The 26690-nt window shown below is 38.7% G+C and overlaps 2 protein-coding genes across 2 annotated transcripts; both read left to right on the top strand.

Moving 5' to 3' along the window:
- The first annotated feature begins 3215 nt into the window (after nt 1–3215).
- Nucleotides 3216–17493, top strand: ovch2 (ovochymase 2). Its single transcript, XM_088079686.1, has 15 exons — nt 3216–3354; nt 4300–4397; nt 4542–4714; nt 5864–5959; nt 6045–6223; nt 6421–6622; nt 7316–7345; nt 7472–7562; nt 8201–8334; nt 8429–8572; nt 8928–9049; nt 10344–10437; nt 10972–11103; nt 11914–12015; nt 16963–17493. The coding sequence occupies exons 1-15, from the start codon at nt 3238–3240 to the stop codon at nt 17088–17090; spliced, it is 1842 nt and encodes a 613-aa protein (XP_087935812.1). The 5' UTR covers nt 3216–3237; the 3' UTR covers nt 17091–17493.
- An 805-nt stretch (nt 17494–18298) lies between these two features.
- cyb5r2 (cytochrome b5 reductase 2) lies at nt 18299–25905 on the top strand. Its single transcript, XM_042495430.2, has 9 exons — nt 18299–18448; nt 18662–18802; nt 19425–19497; nt 20267–20373; nt 21083–21212; nt 21397–21480; nt 22253–22338; nt 22449–22548; nt 25435–25905. Exons 1-9 carry the CDS (start codon nt 18434–18436, stop codon nt 25605–25607), a joined length of 909 nt encoding a protein of 302 aa, XP_042351364.1. The 5' UTR covers nt 18299–18433; the 3' UTR covers nt 25608–25905.
- Nucleotides 25906–26690: the final 785 nt, after the last annotated feature.

The following is a 26690-nucleotide window of genomic DNA, read 5'->3' as shown; positions in this document are numbered from 1 at the left end:
GGTAGTTGTGGAAAGTAAGTATGAGCAGACATTCAAAGTAATGATTTACAGCACCTTTCACTATTTTCACAGTAACATCAGATCAAATAAACGTGATATGAAAAAGGTTGACTCATAATGACAAACTCTGTTTCTTCTCAGTTTAACGTTCTTGTCTTTGAGCTAAATGTTTTTGTTCCTCAGCCCGCAGTGTTACTACTTTGGCTCACATTAACCTTTTTCCACACACCTTTTACACACACCAGGCAGTTTCTTCAGATAAAATGATGCAGTAAGCACCTACACAGCACAAACAAGCAGACAAAGTTGGCAGCGAGCTTGTGAGGAAAGTCAAACATCTTGTTAAAATGCAACAAATTTTCCTCAGAAGCAGGTAAAGACCATAAACTGCATAAAAAGATGGACAACATGACAGCTTTTCAATCTGGATCGCCCCCTGGTGTCTGTCTGCAGTATAGCTCATAAAGCCCGTCCCTCCATGTTGGTGAATGGGAAATAGACCAATTTAAAATCAAGGAACGCGCCAAATAAACTTTTCCCAAAGATGATTTATATCATTGAAGGTAGCGCTTATCACTCTGATATTTGTTCAAGTGTTTGTTTTTATGATAAGTTTGGTTTTAATAAGTTAAATTCTACAAAAAAGGGGATTTTCCACTGTGACAGCCAATCCATGCACTCTCATGAAATGGAGCTGCTCGCAATTGGTGGGATGGGTGTTTTGGCGGGAACTCCCCCAACGCAGCTACCGCTTCTGCGCAGACTCGGGCTCTCAATGACATCACCAGCGCAAGATGACAGCAGCTGTATCGGGGATATTTTAGCTTTACTTAAGCACAGCAGAGGTAAGTGGGGGCGTGTCAACCGTCTTTATACAGTCTATGGTAGAGACCAAAACACAGCTAAAAGCAGAGTGAATATTCGACGTACATGTGTCAGCTCATCAGAAACGCTTCTCCAAATGAACGTTTCTTCAAGTCAGCTCAAAGTAAAAACAAGTTTTTCCTTTCAGCACATTTGGCCAGGCATTATAACCGACCCTTTCTCTAAATTAAAGAGAAGGTAAAATCCCATTTACATGAAAACTGACATTCAGGCTACAACAATAAAAAGCAGAATAAGGTCAAATGCGCAGGCCGTGAAAACTGACTCTGAGCTCCAGAGACGAGCAGCAGTCACCAGACACATCCCTGACCCGAAATGGGGCTTCTGAAAATTGGCCTCTAATGTCTCCTCGTACATACAGACCGTAAGTATCACACACACACACGTCGTGTACATACGTTCTACACCCTGTTCAGGGTTGTAGTGCTTCAAAAAACTGGACTCTATTGCCCTAATTTATAGCTACTGTGCTGTTTTGATGTTTTGTGAGTTATTTCTCCTTCAGACGAGAGCAGCGTGACGGCACAGTGGGTAACCTCCCTTTATTTAGACTTTTTTAACTGTGCTTTGATTCTTTGATCTTGGATTTCTTGTTACATTATTGTGTGCTTAACTGTTATCTCAAAAAATATATTAGAGGGTTACTGAGAAAGTCAGCTTTATTACATACAGAGTTACATAAATTTAGTAACGTTGATATGATTCATATGAAACCTACAATCATTACGTATCTGTTGTTTTGCAGAAACGAATAATGCCAATATTTTCTTCTGGTGACTGTGCTGTCCCTGGACTGTTTTTTGTCCTAAATGATTATACACACAGTATCAGGGCCTCATCTTTTTGTTTTGTTAAAAAAGCAGAATACATTCCCTGTACTCCTCACTTCATATCTATCTTCACTCCACTTGGTCATTTGTCAATGCAGTTTGCTGACTGGGGCATTATCTTAAAAAAGAAACATTTTATCCTCCTTGCAAGACTGTCACACCACTGCTTCACACAGAGCTGCTGTCCAGTACAAACAAATGACTTCTACATCACACGGCCACGTGATAAAAACTGTAACTGTGACGGAAAACAAAGCACTGAAAACCGACGTTTTCTAAAAACTCTGTAACTGCTTCAGCCGCACGTCTGACTCTGCTGTTTTCTTTACAAAGACACACCGCCACACGTGAAACATAAAGTGAACGTGGTACGGGATCTGTTTCCTGTAACTGCTCTGGAAAAGCTCTCCCTCAAAGGTCAGGCTTTCACAATGAGCTCTGACTCAGGGAGACACAAAAGCATCAGCAATGCAATTCTTCTCTGGACTAGAAATAAAACTTTCCCTTTTTTTAAGCCCATATGCCAAGTGCACAGAGAAGGCAAAAACAATTAAATCAGAAATTTTGATCTTTTAACCCTTTGAAATGTAAGCAAACTTTGATTTATTTCAAAAACATGGGAAGAAGGCACTGAGCAACGAAAGAGGAAATGACCGAAAAATCAAGAAAAATCAAGAAATTAGTAAAGAGTATGGGGACACTGCATGAAAATTAGTATAAATAATGAAGAAAATGGACAGGGAAAAGTTTTGGTTTTTTAAATATATAATTGATTTATTTAGCTATAAATAAGAATTTTTTTCCTGGATTTTTTTTCTTTTTTCCCCCCAAGAAACTTCCCCCTAACTTTTTAAAATGATTTTCTACATCTAAAATTTCTGACAATGTGCAATATTTCATACCAGGTTACTCATTGCCTTTTGTCCATATCTTTTTGAACGAAATTGCACCAATTCAAAAGTTCAAAAGTAAAAGGTATCTGAAAGCAGCATTAGAAAATCTTTGTCACTCCAGGTTTTAGAGGATTATTTTCTATCTGCATCCACGTCAGCATGCATGCGACAGCAACAGCTCGCCTCCTCTCGATCTTTGTCTGCGTTTTATAGCCGTTTCTCCTCTTTTCAGTGTTTCACAGCAGCTGTTTGTGTTCCAGTAAGAACAGAACTCCACACGCCACACGGGTGACCTTGAGCAAGTTTCACTCAGTAGATTTCTGCAGTTCATTTTGTTGTAAAATGCAACCACCCACTGCAAGATTTTACTGGCTTGCAACTGAGTATCCCCTCACAAACACACACACTTGAACACACACTGCCTGTAAACGTTTGCTTCCACACTAGGACCCATTCTTAATGTGTGTGTTAGTGATGAGGACCACTGCCACTCTGCTCTCTCTATGGTTTTGGGTAAACACTGGCACCAATGCTGCTCAAACAGGTGAGTGATAAAGGGGGGACCAAACAGGAAAAGACTTTTATGCAGTCCAGACACTGACTGGAGCGAATGTGGGAACGCTAAGAAGATGTTATCCTGTCTGTTAGGTTCAAAGTGTGGGATTTCTCAGGTGCAGAGCCCGATGGTTTACTCTCTGAGGGTGGTCGGAGGGGCCGAGGCTACATACGGATCACATCCATGGCTGGTCGGTGATCGTCTTTTCTGAACATTTTTTGGTTGATATTTTGCCGAGCAGTCATTGGCTGTAGTGTTTTTGCTCACTTGTAAAAAAATACTTTAACAGCAACATCTTTTCCTCTGAATTCTCTGTTGCAGAAGTTTTGATTTCTTTGTTTAGCTCTGATCGTTAGTTGCAAACTAACCGCTGTAATTTCCTGTAAAGAGGATGCAGCCACAGTGTGTCCCAACAAAATCATCACTTTTTCATCAAATGACTTCTTGACAGTCACATGAAGTACTTTAAAAAAGGGCATTTTGTTGCATTAAAATATTGCATTCATTACTTAACCCTTTAGAACTTGCATTGAAATCAGTTTTGTTGTGCTGCATTCAGACGCCTTTTACAAGCATTTAAAACTACGGAACCAGAGAAAAATTGTTTGTTGTATTTTGAAATTATGGGGAAAAAGGCCATGACCAACATGGCAAGAACTGTCCTGAAAATGCAGGAAAAATCAGTAGAAGGTGGCAAAAAAAAATCCCGTCAAAGTAAGGTTATGGGGAGATTACTTTTAAATCTTATTATACATTTAAAATTATGATTCAAATAATACAATACTATCTTAACTAAACTAAATTAAGCTGAACTATACTATAATGCAATAGAATTCAATACAATACCATACAATACAATTTTTAGCCATTTCTTGTTAGGTTGCTCATCGTCTTTATTCCCATGTTTTTCAAGAAATCAAGCCAATTTGCTCAGGTTTCGAAGGGTTATTCATTTTAATAAAAATTGCCAGCTGTAGATTATTATTATTATTTTAACTATTGTTGAACTGAGAGAAAAACATAGATCCGCATGTAGATACTCTTTTAGCATCAGCCGTATATCAGTATTTACCTTATTCAGTGTGTGTGTGTTTAATTTCTGAATTTTAGCCATGCTTGTGATATCTGTGCTCAGGTTTCCCTGCAGAACAGGGGCTCTCATTTCTGTGGAGGGGCCATCCTGACTGATCGCTGGATAATGACCGCTGCACACTGCTTTGCATCACTCTCAAAGTACTGTTATCACCCACCTGAGCGTCCCGTCGCCTCTTTTGTGCTACAATTTCAAACATGCTTATTCCTGATCTGCATGCTGATGTTACTGTATGAACAAAACAATAGATTGTCCAACATGTAATACTGTTCCCCTCTGTCTAGAGAGTTTCTCAGTGGTGTTACAGTCTTGGTTGGAGAGTTTGACCAGAGAGTTGATGATGAAGAGGAGCAAGTCCTTCACATCAAGTCTGTCTCAGTCCACGAGAAGTACCATCACGCTTCACCTATGAGCTATGACATCGCTCTGGTGGAGTTGGATCAGCACATTCTACTGGGCAGGTTTCCTTTTTGACAATTAGGAAAGTTATTGCAGCGCTGATCATGTTTTGTGAAGTCACTACACTGTGTGATCTATTTGTTCTACCCAGTCACCAGAAAAAATGTATTGTCCGTTTCTGCAAACTACATATACATTATATTTGTATGCTATTATGTAACAGATACGTCTAAACTTTATATTTGGTGGTTTATTTTTTGGTCAAAAACCACTTGTTGTTGTGGCTAAATTAGTGTTTTGAGGGCACAATCACTGTTGGAAAAGCAGCTAAAAAAACAAACAAACAAAAAAAAAACGCTATTTGTGGCACTAGCCCTACTGGATCCATATTTGGTGCCTAAAAAGCTGCTCATGCAACAGTGATGGGTTGCTACAAAACCTTCATGTTTGGTGCCTAAAAAGCCGTTGGTAAAACAGTGACTGGTCGCTATAAAACATACACCTTTGGTCCCTAAAATGACGTTAGTAAATCAGTGATAGGTCACTGTAAACACCCACAAACAGTGACAGGTCGCTACATAACGTTCACATTTGGTACCTACACAGCTGTGGAGAAACAGTGACAGGTTACTACAAGACATCCACCCGTGGTCCCTAAAAAGACGCTGGTAAAACAATGAGGGGTTGCTCCAAAACACCCATGTTTGGTGCCTGAAAAAGCTGCTATTAAAACAGCGACAGGGTCACTACAAAACATTTGGTGCCCTAAAAGCGACTGGCAAAATAGTGAAAGGTTGCTACAAACATCCTTGTCTGTCAACATCCTTGACAGAATCCTACAAAAAACCCACGTTTGTTGTTTGTTTGTCTAAAAAGCTGCAAGTAAACGAGAAGTTCTCCTAAACACCCATGTGTGGTGTCTGAAAAACCGCTGGAAACACGTCAATGACTTACCAAATCACAATTGGTTTGGTTATTTGCTGGTCTCAAGCGGTCTGCAGTGGGATGCAGTTTGGCAGGTATCAAACTGTCCACTATCCCCCTTTACCTCCCGATAACGTCTGCTCATACTCCGCATCTTTACATCTCTTTAGCAACCTTGATATGTGTGATACATATGAAATGCACAAATGTAACATATTCGTGGTTTGCAGCAAAGTAAAATGCCAGCATTGTCTTCGGACATCTGAACTGGATTTTCGTACAGGAGCCCGTGTCCAGCCAATATGTCTGCCTTTGCCTGATGAGAGCACCCCACCTGAAACCAGCTGCATTGTGGGTGGATGGGGCAGGATAAAGGAAAGTAAGTAGTCCGCTCACTCCCACCAAACACTGTTAAAGCAGACTTGTGCTTGTTTTTCCATATACTCTCTGCTCCTGTTTTCCAGAGGGTCGTCTTCCTGCCGTGCTGAGAGAAGTCCAGTTAGACTTGGTGGATCCAGCCAAATGCAAATATGTCCTCCAGACTGTCAAAAGTTCAATACCAAAACAGAGACCAGCGAGGCCTCCGCCAGCCATGACGGTTGTGTGTGCCGGGCCAGAGAAAGGAGGGAAAGATGCCTGCCAGGTAGAAAAAAGAAATGTAGCGTCTGCAACATGTTTTTCTCATCACTCTTCACTCCATTTAGTTCAACTGATGCTTCAAAACTACCTGGGAATTCTGATTCAGTCTTTGCGTTTGAGGAAATCTCATTATTTAGTATCTTTTAAGATTTCGCAGTGTTTTTACTCCTCCCATCATTCATCCCTTCATCCTCTCTGCAGGGGGACTCAGGGGGTCCTCTGGCTTGTCCGGCAGGTTCAGGTGGCGGTCACTGGGTAGCGCTGGGTGTAACTTCCTGGGGGAAGGGATGTGGTCGGAGCTGGGGAAACAACAGCAGCCGCCCCCCTTCCAGAAGAGGATCTCCGGGGGTTTTCACTGATGTCAGGCTGCTGCTGCCCTGGATTAAGCTGAAACTGAGAGAGGGTAGGTTGAAATACAGTTATCATAAAAGACGTCATGCTTATTATCTCTCAGAGGTCAGAATCAGGATTCACCAGCACATCACAAGATGATGACTACATTTAATTTTATTTATTATTTATCTTGGGTCTGTGTAGTTCATAAAATGCTAGATACTGGATTACATGATCCCAATTTATTATTTTATTATTTATTATTAATCCAGCGCTGAAATGACTATCAAGTGTGAGTATTGTGTGTCCAATGACTTTTACATGACCCTTGAAAAGTATTGAATGTCTGCGTCTTGTGTTAGATTAAGCAACATGTAGAAACCTGACACTCTGTTGACAACTGTTGTGTTTCTAATTGACAGCTAATCTGGCCAAAATCCTAAATGTCTACTACCCTAAAATCTAAGAAACATCCTCATATCCAAGAAATGATCTTAAATCCTAGAAATGTTCATAAAATCCCAAAAATGCGCTGAAATCGTAGAAACATTCTAAAATCCTGCAAATCTGCTAAAATCCAAGTAACATCCTAAAATCCCAGAAACGTCCTCATATCCTAGAAATGTCCTAAAATCTTACAAACATCCTAAAAATTCTAGAAATGTCCTAAAATCCTAGAAACGTCTTTCGATCCTAGAATCCTAGATGACATTAATAAGCATGTTTTCTTACATTTTCTCCTTTTTATGTTTGTTTGCTTCAGCTGATGAGCAGCAGGAAACAACTTCATCAAGTGAGTCGTTTTCTCTCTCACCACAGCAACTCTTATTCATCTACATTTCATGATGCTTCTTAGATGTATGCAGTACTGTGTGTGTGTGTGTGTGTGTGTGTGTGCGTGTGTGTGTGTGTGTGTCAGAGCTCTGCAGCGTGAGGGATGGGCCTGTGGCTGACAGTGAGGGGTTAATCAGAAACCCCGCCCTCCCTAGTGATCACTATGACAACAACCAGTGAGTGACACTCCTGAGAAGGACTTGAAAACAAATAGTTTTAACTTTTAACCCTTAGCTGACCGCCATAAAACCAACATCTGTTACAGCAGGCAACCTTTATGACATTAGAAGCCATTTTAAAATGTTAATGCATCATGCTAATCACTCACCCTTTAAAAATTATATTTATATATGGAACTGACATCCATAAACAATGGAAATTAAAATTTTTCTCTCAATATTTAGAATTCAGGATACAACAAACTCCTACAACGCCTTTGCAAATGTTTAATCAAGTTTTATCAAGTTCCCCACAACTTTTTTTTAAAGTGACAAAAAAAATTCATAAACAGAAACAGCTCCCTGGGATTTTACAAAGTAAAAGGTCCTCCCAAATTCACACGTTCTTTGCAATATTTAGGCTTTTTTTTGCACTCTCATTTTAAAAAAACAACTATACAGATAATCGTCAAAATACAAAAAATCAGCCCTGATAATCTGTCAACCCCTAATATATATATACAAATATATATTTACTTTGTTAATCACTTTTCGTGTGTTATGGGTTTATGGGTATTTGTTTAACTTTTAAAAAATGCAAATAAAAAAAACAAACAAATGTACCATGGGTAAAGTCTGTCTTTGCTTGTCTTCAGGTTGTGTGTGTGGAGCATCACTGTTCCTCCAGGTCACAGTATTCTACTAGAGTTTGATTATTTTGATCTGGAAAATGACCCTCACTGTCGCTACGATCGGCTGACTGTCTCAGCGGCGACCCACAGGCCCGTCGGTGAGTTTCAGACACAAACACGAACATTCATCAGAGGCAGCAAAGTCACCTGGGATATACTTTTTATCTCCTTAGTGACCGTCTGTTTTTGCAGGGATTTTCTGTGGAAGTCTCCTTCCTGGCCCAGTGCTCCTGAATAATTCCCAGTTTGCAACACTTCTCTTCTCCTCTGACATTAACAGGGCAGGAAGTGGATTTGCCGTTAGGCACCGTGCCGTCCAAGGACACTCTGATCCCGGTGGGAAACGCTACACACAATAAACACACAGATATAGCACACATGCACATAAATCTCTGCATGTAACACCAGCGCACAGTACAGTTTCTGTGTCCTTTAATTAGATCAGTCTACACACACTCTGCTGTACCCGCTGCTACGTCTCCTGACTGCAGGTCTCATAGCGACCCGCGTGAAAGCAGACGTCCCGTGACACAATAACGAGCTGCACAAGACTCACACAAACACACTGTGTGGTATTAGTAGAGTCGCTGTGGGGAGGATGAGTGTGTGTATTCGTGCTAAACTGGTCTGTCTCCTGGGTGTGCCTGTGTTTGTGTTTCCCCTTTGTGTGTGTGTGTGCGCGCCCAATCAGGATGCGGGACAGTTCTAGTTGAGGATCCGACTGTCGTCCACAGCCCAAATTACCCACAATTCTACAACAATGACAGTGTCCTCCGCTGGGTTGTCTATGCTCCACAGGGTCACATTGTGAAGGTGATGCACAAACTCTCCTCTCCTGATCAAAGTAAACGACCAAAATGTTCTCATCCCAAGTCGTCACATATCACCACTTTGCAGTGGACTTCTGCGTCTACATATCACGCTCTAGGTATCCTTCTGTGTCTGCTGTTGACGTTCTGGGATGCAGCTACTGTGATGTCAGCACAAGCATGCGGTGGGATTACGCTGCATGTGGTTATGTTTAGGCAACAAAAGCACATGGCAACCAATGCCAAGACGTCAACAAACGCACATGCATGAAAATAAACATCACATTTGGATGAAAAGCAAACACAATACTCCTGAATGAAAGTCCAGAGGTCACGCACCTCCTGCCCGACCTGTAAGGACCTTTCTCCTTAAACTACCTCGTTACAGGCAGCGGTTCAAACTGACGCCATCCAGCTGCGTATCACGTGGACGCAACAGGTTCCATACAGCCATGTTCTCAACTGACGCCGATCAGTCACACATCATGCTCCTGCAGGAGGTGCCTTCCAGGCGATGTATGTCAGCCAATAGGCAGGTTTCCATTAACCCTCAAAATTGGCAAATTAAAATTGTGAATATGAAATACGCCTAATGGAAATACGTCAATTTTGAAAAAAATCCTATTTACCTGCAGCCATTTTCCGCAAAACTGCAATGGAAACAAAAGTCACATGATGATGCTGTGACTACACACTTGTCGGTAGGAACTGGCTCCCTCATGATGCAGCAGGCGCTACAAGAGCTGTTACTGCATCACATAACTCTGAGAAAGCTGAGAGGATCATCCAGGAATTTTGAATCTACAGTTCCTTTGTGAAATCATGGACTTTAAACATCCAAGAAATCCCTGATACGCGGGGCTCACCTTTCCATTATCGCTCGCATAACACGCCTACGTTGCCTTTGAATGGAAATAATGACGGCTAGTGCGGTGGCTGCAATAGAAATAAAGCTGCTAATGTTTTGAACATTCATCACCATGCTTCTTGAAATGTTATTGCAAGAAGAGAAGTCGCATTATCTCACAATTCAAAAATATCACTCACGTTTTGCGCAAATCTGTAATGGAAAACCGCCTACTAATAACAACTCGAACATTTCTGCCTGGCAATGTTGTCAGCTGACACTTTCCAGCGGCGTATCACGCTGATGCGAAAGGTAGCTTTGACATCAGGATCTTAACTTGAAAGCACTGCAGAAGCAGCTGTATTTGATGACTTTGGAATGAGAACAGGCTTAAAAGACTGAATCTCTTTATAATACAGCATTTGATCACTTGTCTTGTCTTGTGTTTCAGCTGGACTTTGCAGATTTCGACCTGGAGGAGTCGGACACATGCTCGTATGATTCCCTCACTGTCCTGGGAGATTTGGAAGGAGCAGAGGAGATTGGTAGGACCCATCCTTTTCTCTTACTCTTTTTGCCCTGATTCATTTGCATCTTATTCTCTGTGTGCCTTCTCTCTCTGTCTTTATGACAGCTTTATGCCTCCGTGTTGGCGACAGCACAGGGTTTGTTTTTGGGTTGGCCGTCCGTCTGGCCCAATTTTGTGAACACAATATCTCAAAAAAGCCTTGAGGGATTTTCTTTAAGTTTAGCACAAACATCCACTTGGACTCAAGGATATATTAACCATATCTTAACGGTCATGGGTCAAAAGTCAAGGTCAGCATGACTCTGTCTATTTCAGTCTTGTGAACATGATATTTCAAGAACACCTTGAGGAAATTTTTCAAATTTAGCATAAACATCCACTTGGACTCAGCAATGGACTGATTAGATTTTGGTGTTTTAAGGTCAAGACCACTGTGACCTTAAATTTCACACAAATGTATAACAGGATATAATGATGAAGTGCAGGTCAGTTTCTAGTTTTCAATTTAAAAAATCTGCAATTAAAGGTTTTTTTGTCATGTTTTGTGTAGCGGTGCTGTGTGGTGGCAGTATTCCCCCTCCTGTCCTGTCCTACCACAGCGTCATGGTGCTTCAGTTCACGTCAGACAGCAGCATCACACACAGGGGTTTCAGCGCTACACTGACTTTCATCAGCCATGCAGGTGAGTGTGTCCACTGTGTGTAAGTACATGGAGGTAGAAGAAGGTAGGAGGTAGAAGGTTATTGGTTATTTTTTAAACCAAGTTAAAAAAACAAAATCACATTTGTCCTTGATCCTGCTACATCTTTGGAGTTGAAGGATGAGTTTATTAAAATCAGCAGCTACTTTGAAAATTCCATCTGGTTCTTTGAGCACGTTGCTGCTGGTGGCATCATTCAATGAATTTGAATTTGAATTTGCATCAGAGTCTTGTGTCCACATGGCTCCCACAAGGTCAGTCCATCCAGAGCAATAGCTTGATCCGGGATGTTAAGGGTTAACCATGTCTCTGTAAAGATGTCCGCAGAGCAGTCCCAGTGAGCCTCAATCGCATCTCAGCCACGTCACTTTTCTGTGCCCAAACAGTAGCCAGAGGAAGGCTTGGTAGAGTGACAGTTCTCGGTCCAAGTTGGGTCAGCCTCGCCTTGATGCCGGCTCTCCTTCCTCTCTTTGTCCGGCGCTTTCAGTTCTGTTTCTCTCCGCTGGTCTGATTTTCCACCGGTGGGGATCCTATCGCAGTCTGCTGCATTCAGTCCAAAACCCCATACAACTTTTCCCGATGTTAATAAGTGCTTTTCTATCGTAGAAAAGTCGTGCTTCAGCAGAAGGGATCAAGGTGTTGAAAAAATCTGCTGCATCTACATACACTGCCGTAAAGCAATGCCCAGTGTAAATCACTGCACACTAAACATTAAAATTATACGAAGATAAAATAGAAAACTGTGTAGAAATGCAGTCCCTCTAAACAAGCTGCCGTCTGTGTTTTCTGCAGACCTTCATGATCAGGCGGGCACAGGAGCGGAGAGTCGAAGAGACAGTCCGAAAGATCACCAAGATGACTTTGCAGCTAACCAGCAACACAGAACATCATATGGTCAGTGGTGTCTTTGCTTTGTCTTTGGCTCTTTTGCATTTAAATGTGTTGACTTAAGGTTTGTGGATTTAGAAAGAAGGCTTTAACAAAATTCACGGCCCCAGGAGAACACAATGCAGAACAGAAAGAGAATGCGTAACCTGTTAAGCGAGGCGCTGAACTCTCAGCTGCTGCACTGGCGCTGTCGTGGTCAACAGTGGAAATAAATGGTGTTAGAAAGCTCCAAGACGCAAGCAAACGATTCATCTAACTCAGAGTAACCTCAGTTTATATTAAAGAAAATAATCCTCTTTTTCTCCTGCTTCCTACATGCACAGAACGGCAAAAGTGATTAAACATGAAAATGGTTGCTTTTAGACAGTGTAGTGATACTCAAATCCGTGGGCCGTGGGCCAAATCTGGCCACTCAGAAAGTGCCAAGTGGCCCCCCAACCATTGTCTAATTCACAATAAAAAGTGCACAAAACAGCATCAAAATAAAGCTTGTTCATCAAAAAAAGGCACCGTTGGAGGATCCCCAGCCCGCCCCCATCAGAGGTCCTAACTAAAAATCCTAGAAATTTTCTAAATTTCCCGGAACTTGTATGTATGTCATTTTGTAAAAGTGCCCTCTGAACAAAACAAGTTCAGTGTCCCTGCATTAAATACTTAAAGTCGATCAGTGGGAGACTGAACTGCTTTAATGTGCTCGTCTTAATTCTGAAGCTCTTATTTTTCTTATTTTATTAAGAAGTTGAAAAGGAAGCTAAAAAAATCCCAAAACTCACACCTATACATTGTCTTTGTTCAGTGATGGAAGTTTTTTTTATTATTTTTGTATCATTTTTGGAATGACTTGCACTTCAGTATTTAGATGGGGACTTATTTCTCAGAAAGCATTGAGATAAAGAGATAAGAGCAGCAACACTGTAATTAGAATTAAAACAAAAATAGCACTGAATAATCTCACCCTCATACTGTTTGTAACTCTGTGTGTCACTTTGCTTCTGATGCCTCACTGTCACTCCCGTGTGAAATGTCCCGTTTCCATTCAAAATGCCAGAGATGCTCACGGCTTAGTTGAGACCATGAAACAGCTGGTGGACAGACAGAAAGACCACAGCAGACACTTAACTTGCTTTGCCTGGGGGACACTTCTGCAAAATGACAGGAGGCCAGGAGCCAGTCGCAGCAGCCCCATGCATGTTTCTAGGACTTTAGGACATTTTTCGGATATTAGGACATTTCAAGGATTTTAGGATGTTTTTAGATTTTTTTGACTTTTCTGGGTTTTAGCACATTTTGGGGATTTTAGGAAATTTCTAGAATATATTACATTTCTGGAATATTAGGATGTTTCTAGGATTTTAAAACAGCAAGGGTACATATGGCTCTGTGTGTGTGTGTGTGTGTGTGTGTGTGTGTGTGTGTGAGTGTGTGTATCCTCTAGAGAAAGACAGAGGCTTCTCTTTTGTTTTCTATCATTTGCTCTCCAAACTCCTTTCTCACACACTCGTTACTTATCTTTTATTTTGCACTTCTTTCCACATCCGTACTTTGGTTTATTATTGATCTGAATTTCTTTATATTCTTGGATGGTTACACTTTGAATTAGGACACAATCTGGGTTATATACTCTGTGAGCTTCAGCATCCTTCATCAGACTTGCTCCTTCCTGCTTTTTCATAACTTGTTTTCTCCACCAGTTTCTCTCCTGTTGGAAACCAGCTTGTGTGTGTGTGTGTGTGTGTGCATGTGTCTTTTACTGGCATCATATCTCCAGAGTTCACCCCCTCCTTACCTGGTTCCTTTGGGACTGTGATGCTGCTTTGTTGCTTTGTCCCCACTGTGCCGCTTCTTTATAAACGCTGTGAGGGAAAGCTCCGCCCATCCAGGTGTGCAATGACTCAGAATGGTGACCTGTAAATATACAGGTGTGTATCAATAACATGTTAAATTAAAAAATAGTAACACTAGTGAAGCGGCGAAGGATTCTTATAAACCGCTCAGGTTTGGTATCTAAAAAGCTGCTTGAAACACAGAAATAATGTACTAAAAAACATCCAGTTTTCAAACACTCAAACACTGTACTGCTGTTTAAATTTTATGCTATGTCACTTTAGAAATGTTGATACTATAATATGTATCAAATGTAACACAGGTGGACTGGATTTATATTTTTCATTAATCCTCACAAAAAATAAAACTGTTTAGCCTCATTAGTTTAGCAAACATGGAATTCCAGTTACAGTGACAACACACAAAGTTAGCTCATAAAAAGAAGTGAAAATTGTCAACAGGCAGCGTGGGTCAAACGCACCGAAATCCTCCGCACATGTTTAATGCTCACAATATAAAAAAAGGTCCAGTAAAGCATGAAATACCTGCTGTCAACCTGCTTCAAACACACAAACTGTTCACACCGCTGCAGTCAGAATAAATAATAATATAATAGAAATGCAATACACAATGCTTTGGTTTGGTTTTTCCCAAATTCACTTTGTGTAAGACAACAGGGCTTTAATAAAAAAGGCCAAAGAAACACAATCTTTCTGTGATTTACCAGCGTGCCAGTGAACACAACACACACCAGACAAACAGCAGGTAGAGATGAATATCACATGACGCAGCAACATGCCCAGTGTTATGGCCACAAAGTGTGCGTGTTTCCTCCAAACAAACCATTATTTCACCCAAATTCCTCTGTATCAACATATCCAACTGTAGAAAAGTATTTGCTTTCACTGCCAGATGATTAATCATTTCTCAAGTGTCTGTGGTTCCCAAACTCTTTGGCTTGTGATGCCTAAAGGCCCACAGTGTTTTACCTCTGATATGCAAATGAGAATAACATAATGACTAATTACCCCCCAAAAAAAAAAAAAAAAAATCTTTCAACAACATGCAACAAGCAACTTGGCAAGAAATGTCCTGCATATTTTAAAAAGTTGTTTTTTTAAAGCTAGGTAAAAAATGTCTAGAAAATTATATTTTTAAGTAACATAATTACACATTAAAAATTGTTTCAGAGAATCATTGTGATTTTTAAGCACTTTCTTCGAGTCAGATCCTTGTTGTTGTTTTTTGTATTTGTTTGTTGTTGTTTTTGTTCATTTTAATGTCTCTTTTTGTACTTTTGTTTGTTTGCTAAGAAATCAGGGCAATTTGGCCAGGTTTCAAAGGGTTAAAGGGGTCCAAACAAAGCATAGCAAAATTTAAAAAACAAGAAAATTATGCAAATTAGCAATAATAATAATAATAATTATTATTACTATTATTAATAATAATAATAAAAATCAAAGGAAAACATTCTAAGAAATAATAATAATAATTCTGTGACATAATTTTAAGTTTTACATAATCACGATAATTATGAATATAGTTGAATGGCCATTTTCCCCTAGCTTTTTCTTTTTTAAAAAAATTCTAAATCTTCTTATTTCTTTAAGTTTGCAGGACATTTCTAGCCAAGTTGCCCTTTGCCTTTTTTTCCATATTTCAAAAAGAAATCGTTTCACAGTTTTAAGTTTTAAATACTTGTGAGAGGCATCTCAACACAGCACAAACACTGACGTCAATCCAGGTTTCAAAGGGTTAACTTTGATACTATTAGTCATTTATCACATGCTTTTGGTTTCTGATGCATTGTTTATTATTTTTTGAGATCAGTGTTTTCCACTCAGTCAGGAGTCAGATGGGACCGTTGAGGACACATTAGTGTCCTGGAGCGCCCGTCCCCGTCACCACCATCCCAAACACAGAGCAACAACGGATGTTTGTGATATAAACATCCATTTCATATGCCACAGGAGTCAAACTTCCATCTTTCTCATGAAAACCACATGAAAGGAAGCTGCTGGACTGACTACTGTAGGAGGCCGTGCATGTTTACAGGAACAGAGTACCCTCTAGTGGTACTTTATAGAAAATAAAACCAGTGCTGGAACACAGCAAAGTTAAAAATATGATCTCATCGATGTGAGATTGGCTCTTTAATAACTGACTGCTTATGCTCCTGGAGCACAAATATTAAGTATTGTCTTTGCCTAAAAAAAGGGAAATCACAGTTCCAAAAAAGAAAAGAAAGAGAAAAAAGAAAAAGAAAGAAAACTGACTTTGTAAATAAAAATGTGTTAGAGATGAAGAGTGTAGGGGCGAGAGGGGCAGAATTTGGCAATAAATTTCCATGACTTTTCCAACTTTGAGGCAAATTTAAAAGACCATCCATTCTCTGAAACAGCCATCATTTTTTTCTATTGCCAAATAATAACTGTTTAAAATATAAATTATTTAAATTAAAAAAAAAAAAACGTATTAAAACTGAATATTTAAATATTAGGTATTGTTTGTTATTTATGAGATGGGAGGTGGTGCAAAACAGGGGAGGCATGTCAAATATTTGTTTAGGAATGGGGAGGGATTTATATTTTCTATTATAGCTTTAGAGGAGGGGCATACAGCTTTAAATGACTATTTTATAATTATTTTATAATTTTTTTGTGAACTTTAAAGAAAACATGACTTCTACTCCTGCTGCTTGTTTTCTTTTAAAAATCCTAGTAAATGATACCATTTATCACAACCAGAAACTGTAAAAACAGACATTATAATTAATTAAAATTCCATGACCTTTCCAAAACTTAAGGGTATATTTAGTTTTCCATAACATTTCCAGGCCGGAAAATTGCTATTTGCAAACTCCATGACTTTTCCAGGGTTTTTATGACCATACAGACTTTGATTCTGGGTTCAGAGAAATTTGGATTCCACTTAACAATGACAATTTTTAACAGTGTAAGACAGTATGAAAGAGACTTTTGATACTTATGTGATAAAGCGCCTTGTTTGTTATTCATTTATTATGATACATGTGTCATAAGAGGAATAATGCACATCATATCTCCACTTAATAATCTTTTTACAGTATTTCTTTCATAATTCTACTTACTTGTGTTATTTCGTGAGCAGCTGTGCAGCGGTCCAGCAGCAGAGCCCTGTCTGATGTGGACCAAAAGACCTCAGAGAGTCCCAGACTGTATATGGACATGGACTCAGATGATGATGACGACAGCCGAGAGTCCTCGGGGACCGACTAAAAGAATTTAAAAAAGGGAAAAAAAGACTTGTAAGTGTAAAATGTGGAGTTACACTGGTTTTATTGGTGTATTAAATAACAATGACACCCTTTTTTAAGCTTTGTCTCTTTCCTATTTTATCAGCAGATTTGGTCAAATTTGTTCTCCTACCACTTGAAGTGGCAGAAGCTGAGTGTTTTAAGCATTTATTTGTTAGTTTTAGTTATTTCCAGTTCTCTGCTCACTTGCTAACTAGATTATATAAACCTTTATTTCATCAGTGAAATCCCATTGAGATCAAGATATTATTCTCAAAAGAGGCCTGAGCAGATAATGAAGACAAATGTACAATATCAATCACTGTAAATAAAATATAAAATAATCGTTAAAAATCATAAATTATAATAAAGCAATATAAAACAATGTTGTTTTGTGTTCTTCTTCTTCCCTCCTGTAGAGGCTCCTAACAGGAAGTACAGCACCTAAGCACAGTGGAAGTACTGCACCTAAACATATATTATCAATGAGCTGCACTAAACTACAGTTAAATGACAGAAAGGAACCAAAGAGAGATGCTACGTAGGTAAATAAAATCCCAAAATCTGACTAAGACTGAGCAGTTGTTTAAGATTTATAGCAACTCTCAGGCACTGAAAAAGATAAATCAGTGGAAAAAGTTAAAAGGGGAAATGAGATTAAGGATTATAACATAAATTGTAGAACTTTAATACTTTGCTATCAGATGTCCAAAGTTGGACGTGAATTAACTTTTTTTTTAAAGTGATTTGGGGCTTAAGTTACTCTTTAACTTAAAGACAGACCTCTATCGTCTATTAAATAAAGATTCAAATTGTTTAAACAAAAAGAAAAAAGAAATGTAGTGCAAGTTTTATGCTTTTCAACCATGATTGTCAGGTTTGAAATCTGAGTATTGTCAGCTTTTCGGTTAAAATAAAAAGTCTTTTCTCTCGGTGTCTGTTATGTAACCTGTGTGTGCGTCTCTCCTCCCCTCTGTCAGTGGTGTGATTTCAGACCTCTGCTCCTCACTGCCTGAGCTCCGTCGCTCTGCGGTGCTATATAGTGTCATGGTGGGACACAACTTCCTATTGGTGCTCTAGACCAGTGCCACCCTTCCCCCAGAGGAAAGCCACGTCCCCCTTTGTGTGTGTGTGTGTGTGTGTGTGTGTGTGTGTGTGTGTGTGTGTGTGTGTGTGTGTGTGTGTGTGTGTGTGTGTGTGTGTGTGTGTGGTGGAGAGAGAGAGTGTGTGAAGGCTGCAGTATCATTGCCTCAGCTGTGTGTGGACTCTGGTCTCTCAGGTTGTGTGAGGAGAAGGAAACTCTGGCACTTTGCACATGTTTCAACTATGGACCAGAACTTGGTGAGAATTAAACCTTCAATTATTCCACTTATTTATCTTTTTCAGTGCTTGAAAGTTAACATAATCATTGAAAAACTGCTGCCTCAGTCAGATTTTGAGATTTTATTCACCAGTGTAGCATTTCTCTTTTATTCATTTCTGTTGTTTTAACTGTAGTTCAGTGCAGCTTGTTGATAATGAATGTTTAAAATATGTTTTTTTATTTTTCTGCAGATAGTTCCTGTGGTAGCGGCTGTTTCTGTGGTGATAGTGACCGTGCTGTACTTCCTGCTCGGAGGAGAGAAGAAGAAGAAGCTGCCCGTCACTCTGCAGGACCCAACGCTCAAATATGCTCTTCCCCTCATAGACAAACAGGTACACACACAAACATTAACTAAAAAGACACTAAAACATGGTTAATCATTGGACCCTTATTTCAGTTATCCGCATACAAACTGTCACAAAGTGAGAAATACAAATGAAATCCACCACCAAAGAGCTGTGAAACTTATATTTGTCTGTTCTGCATGTGTCATTACCTCATGTCTGACAGGGAGCACTTTTATTTATCTCCTGTAACCTTTTAAAACTTGGGCAAATTGGTTTGATTTCAAAATTTTCAAAAACAGGAAAAAAGGTAATAAGCAACTTAGGAAGAACTGAGCCAGAAATTAGCAAACTATCAGGAAAAAGTACAGTAAAATTACCTGAAAATTAGCACACACACATACATACACCCACACAAAAAACGTAAAGTAAAAAAAAAAAAATGCTTAAAAATTAAAATCATTCTTTAAAATAATTTTAAATATATAATTATGTTAAATATATAGGTCTCCCTGGCTGTTAAAATTATGCACATTAAGCACATATATAAACCAAATATACTGTATAAAGATCAGCCAGTCTTAAATAAAGTCTCAGGACATTTATTTTCAAAGTTATCCAGGATGACCTTGTTTTTGTTCTTTTTTTGTCTGACTGTGTCCTTGTGCAGGAAATCAGCCATGACACAAAGAAATTTCGGTTTGGCCTTCCATCCACCAATCACATCCTTGGACTGCCAGTCGGTACTGAAACAGCTCTCGTTGTCTTTTCTCTCCTCAGATAAAATTCCTCACAGCTAGAAAGTTTTTTTGGCCGTGTTTTAAGAAGTTTCTTTGGTGGGAAGTGTAAGTGTTTACACACTCGTATCTGAGCATCATTTATGCACATCAGGCCTTAAACGTGCTGCACGCTGGCCTGAAAGTCTCTGAAATACGTCAATAACTCAAATTAATGTTTGTAAAACGATTTCACTAATTGAACTGCAACACATGAAATGAAATACTTGCTGTAGGTAATTTATACTCTCCATGTGTCATTTTTCTACATGTATTGTATTAGTACTACTATACTTTTAGAGTAATTTTTGAATGTTTTTGATGTTTTAGATTAGAGTTTCGTTGCAGGATGAAATTTATTTTGGTAAACTTCATGTCATTTAATGTCTGGGCCCATATTTACAAGCTTGGAACAGAATATCAGGGCGTCCCATTTCACACGTTTAATCTGACTCAAAATCACGTTTGTATCTTTATTTTTACCGACTCTGTGAATAAACTGAATGATACGAGGTGATATAGAGGCGAGTTATGTGGTATGGAAAGTTAAAAAAAGGTCACTGAAGAGGTGAGCGAAGAACTTAAAACAAATCTTAAATGCAGGTTGTTTTATTCCCAAGACAGTCCTCACGCTTCTCTCATGCTTCAATATTTTCCCACATTACCCCATCTGATCCACCACCTCACCCGTCCTCCCCTCTGTCCTCTGTCCTCTGTCCTCTGTCCCCTGCACCAGGTCAGCACGTGTACCTGTCAGCCAGAGTGAACGGCAGTCTGGTGGTCAGAGCCTACACTCCGGTATCCAGTGACGAGCACCAGGGATACGTCGACCTCGTGGTCAAGGTGATCGAGAGGAGGGATCACGATTTTAGGGGAAAATTAAATTTCAAAATGTATAGCGTTTGTACCACCAGAGACAGTTTTTGTTTATCAGTCTGTGGAGTTAGAACAGTTTTAATGTGGAACTAAAACAATGTCCAGACATAAATCAGTTTAAAATAATGTATAAAAACATGATTTTCATGAGGCGCGTGGATGAGGAGCAGGTTTGACGATCACCAGAGGTTACTGTTTATTTATTTGGTTACTTATTTATTTTTTCCTAGTTTATCTTCCTCTTTTTTTCTGTAAATAATAATGTGAAATTGTAGATTTTAGACTTTGAGTGTGTGGATATATATTTAATTAATTACAGTACAGGTTTAAATTAATAAGGAAGCTGGTTAATTAAAAGTCAATGATTTATGGAGAAGGGGTCGGATTAAATATGTTTTTACTTCCTCTCACTCCTTTTCTAATATATAAATTAAGTTATGACTATTTCTTTTGATCTATGTTTTTTATTGTCTGTAAATATTACTTTTTTGTCTGTCCTTTCTTTGTCTGTGTCTCCTTTTTTACATGTTTGAATCAAATCAAAGCACAGCACTTTATATTATCACTTTAGAAAGACTTTAAAAGATGTAATGAATGCCAAGAAGTGAATTTTAATGCCCCGGAGAGGCAATAATGAGACCAAACCAAACAGTTTTGTCCTTTTTGGTAACAACAGGTGTACTACAAGAACTGCCACCCATCCTTCCCAGACGGAGGGAAGATGTCCCAGTATCTGGACAACATGGCTATTGGAGACGCCATTGACTTCAGAGGACCTAATGGACTGCTTGTGTACAAGGGGAATGGTATGGAGTGAGTGTGCATGTGTGGAAATACGCAAAAAAAATTATAAATATGAAAAATAAAAAGTAATAATGATAATCCTAATAATAACACTTTAGTATGTGTTGATCTGCAGCCACCAGCAGATGTCACTGCTGCAAAACAAACAAACACAATCTAATCTGACACTTCCTGTCTGCTGCTCAGGTCAGTTTTCCATCCGACCAGACAAGAAGTCGGAGCCAAAAGTTCGGAAGTTCAAGCACATTGGGATGATCGCCGGTGGAACAGGTTTGTTTTTTTATAGCACAAAAGCTGCACCCAAAGCTGTAATGTAGTTTGACTGTCGGGACCATTTGACGGTGTCCTCTTTCACTTTAAAAAAGACACTATTTGTTTTAACCCTTTGCAACCAGGATAGACAGAATTTTTCTTGTGCTGCATTCAGGCACCTTTTAATAGCACTGAAATCTTTAAAACCTGAGTGAATTGGTTGATTTCTTCAAAAACCTGAAAATAAAGAGGCATGAGCAACTTGGCAATTAATTTCCCACAAATTGACTGAAATGAGCAAAAGTTGACAAGAAAATGACCCGAAAATTTGCCTTATTTAGGAGAGAGAAGTGTTTTGTTTTTTTTAAATTAACAAAAACAAAAATAGATGTCCAGTGAAGAAGAATTATTGAAACTTTATATTTGTTTTAATTTTAATTATTTATTTCATACTCTTGGTAATTTTCGTGCATGTTTTTGCTAATTTCTTGCACTTTTTTGGGTCATGTCCGGTTAAGTTGCTCGTCTGCTTCTTTCTATGTTTTTTTTTTTTTGAAACCAAGCCAGTTTGCTCAACTTAACTTATTTTTTTTTAAGTTGGCTGAATTTAAGACAAGTTAAATCATTACAAAATTTTCTCAACTTATCATCTCAAAAGAACAAAAAATCAATTTTTCAATAAAAAAAAGTTTCTGTTTACAGTGTTGCAGCTTCACCGTTAAACTATAAATATAAAGTCTTCTACATTTTTCATCCTCAGAGACTAATTTTAATGTCTTTGACGCCGCAGGTATCACTCCTATGCTGCAGTTAATCCGCAGCATCACAGCAGACCCCAGTGACAACACCACGTGCTCCCTCATATTTGCCAACCAGGTCAGCTCTTTTGGGAAATCCTTGCTTTTGTCTCATTGTGAAATGTATTGCTGTTCATAAATGGAAAGCACTCTGGAGAAATAAAATCTCTTTCACTGTCTGTCTCTCAGACTGAGAAAGATATCCTCCTCAGAGACGAGCTGGAGGAGGTGAAGAAAAACCACCCTGAGAAAGTCAAGCTGTGGTTCACGCTGGACAAACCTCCGCAGGGTAAGACAGCACCAATGTGTCTGTATCTTATAACAGCGTCCCCAGTGAGCCCCGACTTAGGGCTGGGCGATGAAACGATAACCATTTCAATCGCGATAGAACTTTTCCTCGATTGAAATATGAGATGTAGTCGATAGAATGTCGATAGAGTGTCGATAGAATGATGATAGAATGTCGATAGAATGTCGATAGAATGTCGATAGAATGTCGATAGAACGCATTCTAGTCATGTTTTGACAGACAACAGGAAAAGCCAATGATAATAAGAATAGCAGCGCGGGGAACCAAATGCAGTGAACCACTTTGACTCTAGAACAGATGAGTGTTTGACAGCCACAGCGTTTCATCATTGCAGATCAAACAGCTGATGGTCCGACAGCAGAGCAGTGAGACAGACAAACAGAGCGCAGTTTCTCCTCAAAGCACCAAAGTGTCTGAAACAGACACATTTGCAGAGGTGGAAAGTGACTTCTTTAGACTTCTACAGGCTACTTTGTGTTAGTTTCAGGTTTAACCAGACATTGGATGAATTATTTAGAATTATATATATAGTGCTGTTAAGTCCTAAAATTCTTAAAACATCATAAAATCCCAGAAACGTCCAAAAGTCCTAGAAATGTCTTTAAATCTTCAAAACATCCTGAAATCCTACACACCATAAAATCTGAGAAATGTCCTAAAATCCTTCAAGTCATCTAAAGTCCATGAAACGTCCTAAAGTCCATGAAATGTCTAGATATCCTGGAAATGTCCTAAAATGTCCTAAAATCCTCAAAACATTTGTGGGGTTGCTGCGAAACATTCTTAAATCGTGGAAATGTTCTAAAATCTGAGAAACGTTTTTAAAAATGATCATAAATCATCGAATATGAAGCAGCTGTAACTGGCCCCTGTCATTTTGTTAAAGTGGCCCCCAAGCAAAGCAGGTTGAGCATTCTTGCTTTAAAGAGAGCAAAACATTACGAAACATACGTTATACTGTATGAGCATGAGTGCAGCGTCGCAGCGTCAAGCTTCATGAATCTAAATAAATGAGTCTTAAAGCCATTCGGTTCACTGTTGAATATTCAGAGTGGGAAACCAAACAAAGACGCCTCAGCTGAAGGAAAATCTCTGCCGGCTGAGGAGGGAGATACTTCCAACAAGGTGTTGGAGTTGCTTAGCAAAACGCTCATGTCTTCTTTCCATAATCCTTAAAGCGAGAAGAAATTAATGAGCATAATATTGTTACATAATCTCTGCTGCGAAGGCCTTGAATGCTGCTCGTGTTCGGTCTCGTCTTTCATTAGTTCCACACAGAAGAGAAGCGCGGCGGCCCTTGATCATTATTCACTGAAAGAAGTGCGCTTGCTTTGTGGATGAAAGCACAAGTTGAACAAACCTCGTCAGGTTTCTTGTTAAAAGTGGCATCACTGACCAACAGCTTAAATCTTTATCTGTGCGGGGAGAGAAAACAAATAACTTCTTTTTTCTCTTTGATTGGCCCATTTCTTTTATTTGAGAAGAAGTGATCCTCTTTTTGGTTTTGCTTATCCTTCACCATTTGGCATCCCTCCGCGGTGACACAAAGGAAAGAAAGATCTTCAAATGATAGCAACAGCAGGTGTTCAATATTAAAGCAATTACCTCAAATATTTTAATTTAACTAAATGTCTTTTAAGTCTCCATCTGTCCACAAACTACACAAAGGCACTTGAGCCCTCTCAAGTATTGCATTATTTATCTGCAGTTTTATGAACAGGTCGTTGGGGTCAACATTTGCAGAAAAAAATATGTATTAAGTTGCTGCTGATGCAAACATTTCCTGCTGCAGCTTCACATTTAAGCATTAAACTACTGCCACAGTCATTTTCAAAGGGTTCGTACAATCATGAAAAACCTGGAAAAGTCATGGAATTTTCAAATATATACCTTAAAAGTTTTGTAAAAGTTGAAGTGAAATTTTGTTTCACAAACCTATATAATAACATGATGTGTTCAAAGACTGTTGGAAAATTTGAACATCCAAAGATCATTTGTTTTTTTCCTGTTTCTGGCTGTGATAAATGGCGTAATCTTTGTAAAAATATGTATATTGGCTCATTTTTTTCCTTTAAAAATCACCAAAAATTAAAAAAAACAATAAAAAAGAAGGATGATTTTTTTTAAAGAAAACACCCGACAGAATTTTAAAGCACATTTTCTTTTTCTTTAAAAAATTCTTCTTTAAAAAATTGACATACATTCTTGACAACATGCCGTCCAAACAAAAATTTAAAAGCTTTAAAAAAAAATAACCAAAAATGTTAAAAGATTTTTTTTAAGTGCCCCTTTAACATCTGCAGTAAAATAAACACAAAATACAGCTATTTACCATTGTATGCCCCTAACCTAAACCAAAATAAAAAACTTAAGTCCCTCCCCAATGCTTAAAAAAATTATTTGACACGCCTGCATTCAGTAACTTTTGTGGATTATGTGAATTATGTGATGTAAGGAGAAATGAAACAGTCAGCAGCAGCCACAGTGGGCTTTAGATAATAGTAGTAAATAATGCTGAATCATGCCGTGTGCAGCCCAAAATCAGATCAATTGGATTTTCGACTGGCCTCCATATTAACACAACAGTATTTAATTTTGCTGCTAAACTCTTGACCTGTTTGCATTTGCTGTTACAACCAGAAACCACAGGTGTCACTAAATCCACCAGGACCGAGATTTTAAGATTGCTACTTTAAGTGAAAAGACGGGCTTTTCTGGCAAATAAGCCACATTAAGGGCATACAACAAACCGCTGTGTCACAGAGTGAACGTTTTAGGAAAAATTTGTGTTTCCATTTTGAATTTTCACACCAATTTTTTAAAAAAATTGATGTTTTCATCTTTTTTTTGTGTCTCGCCTTCCAGACTGGAGCTACAGTTCAGGCTTTGTGACCCACGACATGATCAAGGACCACCTCCCTGCTCCCTCTAACGACGTCCTTGTTGTCCTGTGTGGACCTCCACCGATGATCCAATACGCCTGTCTGCCAAATCTGGACAAGCTGGGACACGAAACGGACAATGTTTTTGCATACTAGTTTTCTGATTGAAACACGTCTTGTTTATTCCCCGTAATCATCCGATCAGTGAGCCAAACACCACAGTCATGCTTCTCACGGAGGCCTGCGTGATTTTTAATGTCAGTAACACGAGTGCAAAACTGCCCTAAAACGTGCAATTTCACTGTGAACGTTTCATCTCAGGTGCACCTCACTGTGCAGTATTTAATCTAACGTCATATCTGTGATTACCTTTTGTACAAGAGTCGCTTTTACAATGAAGCTTTTTTTTCAGACAAAAATGTGAATTCATGGAATAAAGATGTAACAAGTACAATGAGGGATTACATTTTTCAGATCAAAGCATGTGCTAGATTTACATACATGTTTCTGGATTTTAGAACATTTCTGGGATTTTGAGACATTCTAAGATTTTAGAAAGTTTTGAGGATTTTATGACATTTTTTGGATTTTAAGAAGTTTCAAGGATTTTACAACATTTCTAGTATTTATGACATTTCTTTAGACCTTTCTCAGATTTTAGAACATATCTCGGATTTTAGGACATGTCGAGGACTTTACAACGTTGATAAGATTTTAAGACATTTAGGATTTTAGGACATTCCCAGGATTTTAGCAAGTTTATAGGATTTAAGGACTGTTGGTGATTTTAGAAAGTTTCTAGGATTTTAAGAAGTTGCCAGAATTGTTACACATTGCCAGGATTTTAGGACATTTCTTGGATTTTCAGACATTTTCAGTATTTTAGGACATTTCTATGATTTTAGAACTTATCTTAGGATTTTAGGACATTTCTTGGATTTTAGGACATTTTCAGTATTTTAGGACATTTCTATGATTTTAGAACTTTTCCCAGGATTTTAGGATTTTAGGACATTTCTTTTTTCATTTTTAAGGACATTTCTTGACATTTCTTGACATCTCTTTCAGTATTTTAGGACATTTCTAGGATCATAGAACTTTTCCTAGGATTTTAGGACTTTTCTCGGATTTTAGGACATTTTTAGTATTTTAGGACATTTCTCATATTTTAAGACATTTCAAGGATTATAGAACTTTTCCTTGGATTTAGGACATTTCTTGGACTTTAGCATGTTTCTA

The sequence above is a fragment of the Plectropomus leopardus genome, chromosome 7 (genome assembly GCF_026936395.1).
Source record: "Plectropomus leopardus strain MGB_pleo_1.0 chromosome 7, ASM2693639v1, whole genome shotgun sequence".
Lineage (NCBI taxonomy): Eukaryota > Metazoa > Chordata > Actinopteri > Perciformes > Serranidae > Plectropomus > Plectropomus leopardus.
This window is presented reverse-complemented; position numbering and strand designations above follow the sequence as displayed.

What these genes read in the sequence shown, in the direction of transcription:
- cyb5r2 (XM_042495430.2), top strand. An exon ending in CCCTCATATTTGCCAACCAG is followed by an intron (nt 22,339 to 22,448) that starts GTCAGCTCTTTT and finishes TCTGTCTCTCAG; the next exon opens with ACTGAGAAAGATATCCTCCT. An exon ending in GCTGGACAAACCTCCGCAGG is followed by an intron (nt 22,549 to 25,434) that starts GTAAGACAGCAC and finishes CTCGCCTTCCAG; the next exon opens with ACTGGAGCTACAGTTCAGGC.
- ovch2 (XM_088079686.1), top strand. Translation starts at nt 3,238, where the DNA reads ATGTTATCCTGTCTGTTAGGTTCAAAGTGTGGGATTTCTCAGGTGCAG. An exon ending in GCAGGAAACAACTTCATCAA is followed by an intron (nt 7,346 to 7,471) that starts GTGAGTCGTTTT and finishes TGTGTGTGTCAG; the next exon opens with AGCTCTGCAGCGTGAGGGAT. An exon ending in GGCGACCCACAGGCCCGTCG is followed by an intron (nt 8,335 to 8,428) that starts GTGAGTTTCAGA and finishes CTGTTTTTGCAG; the next exon opens with GGATTTTCTGTGGAAGTCTC.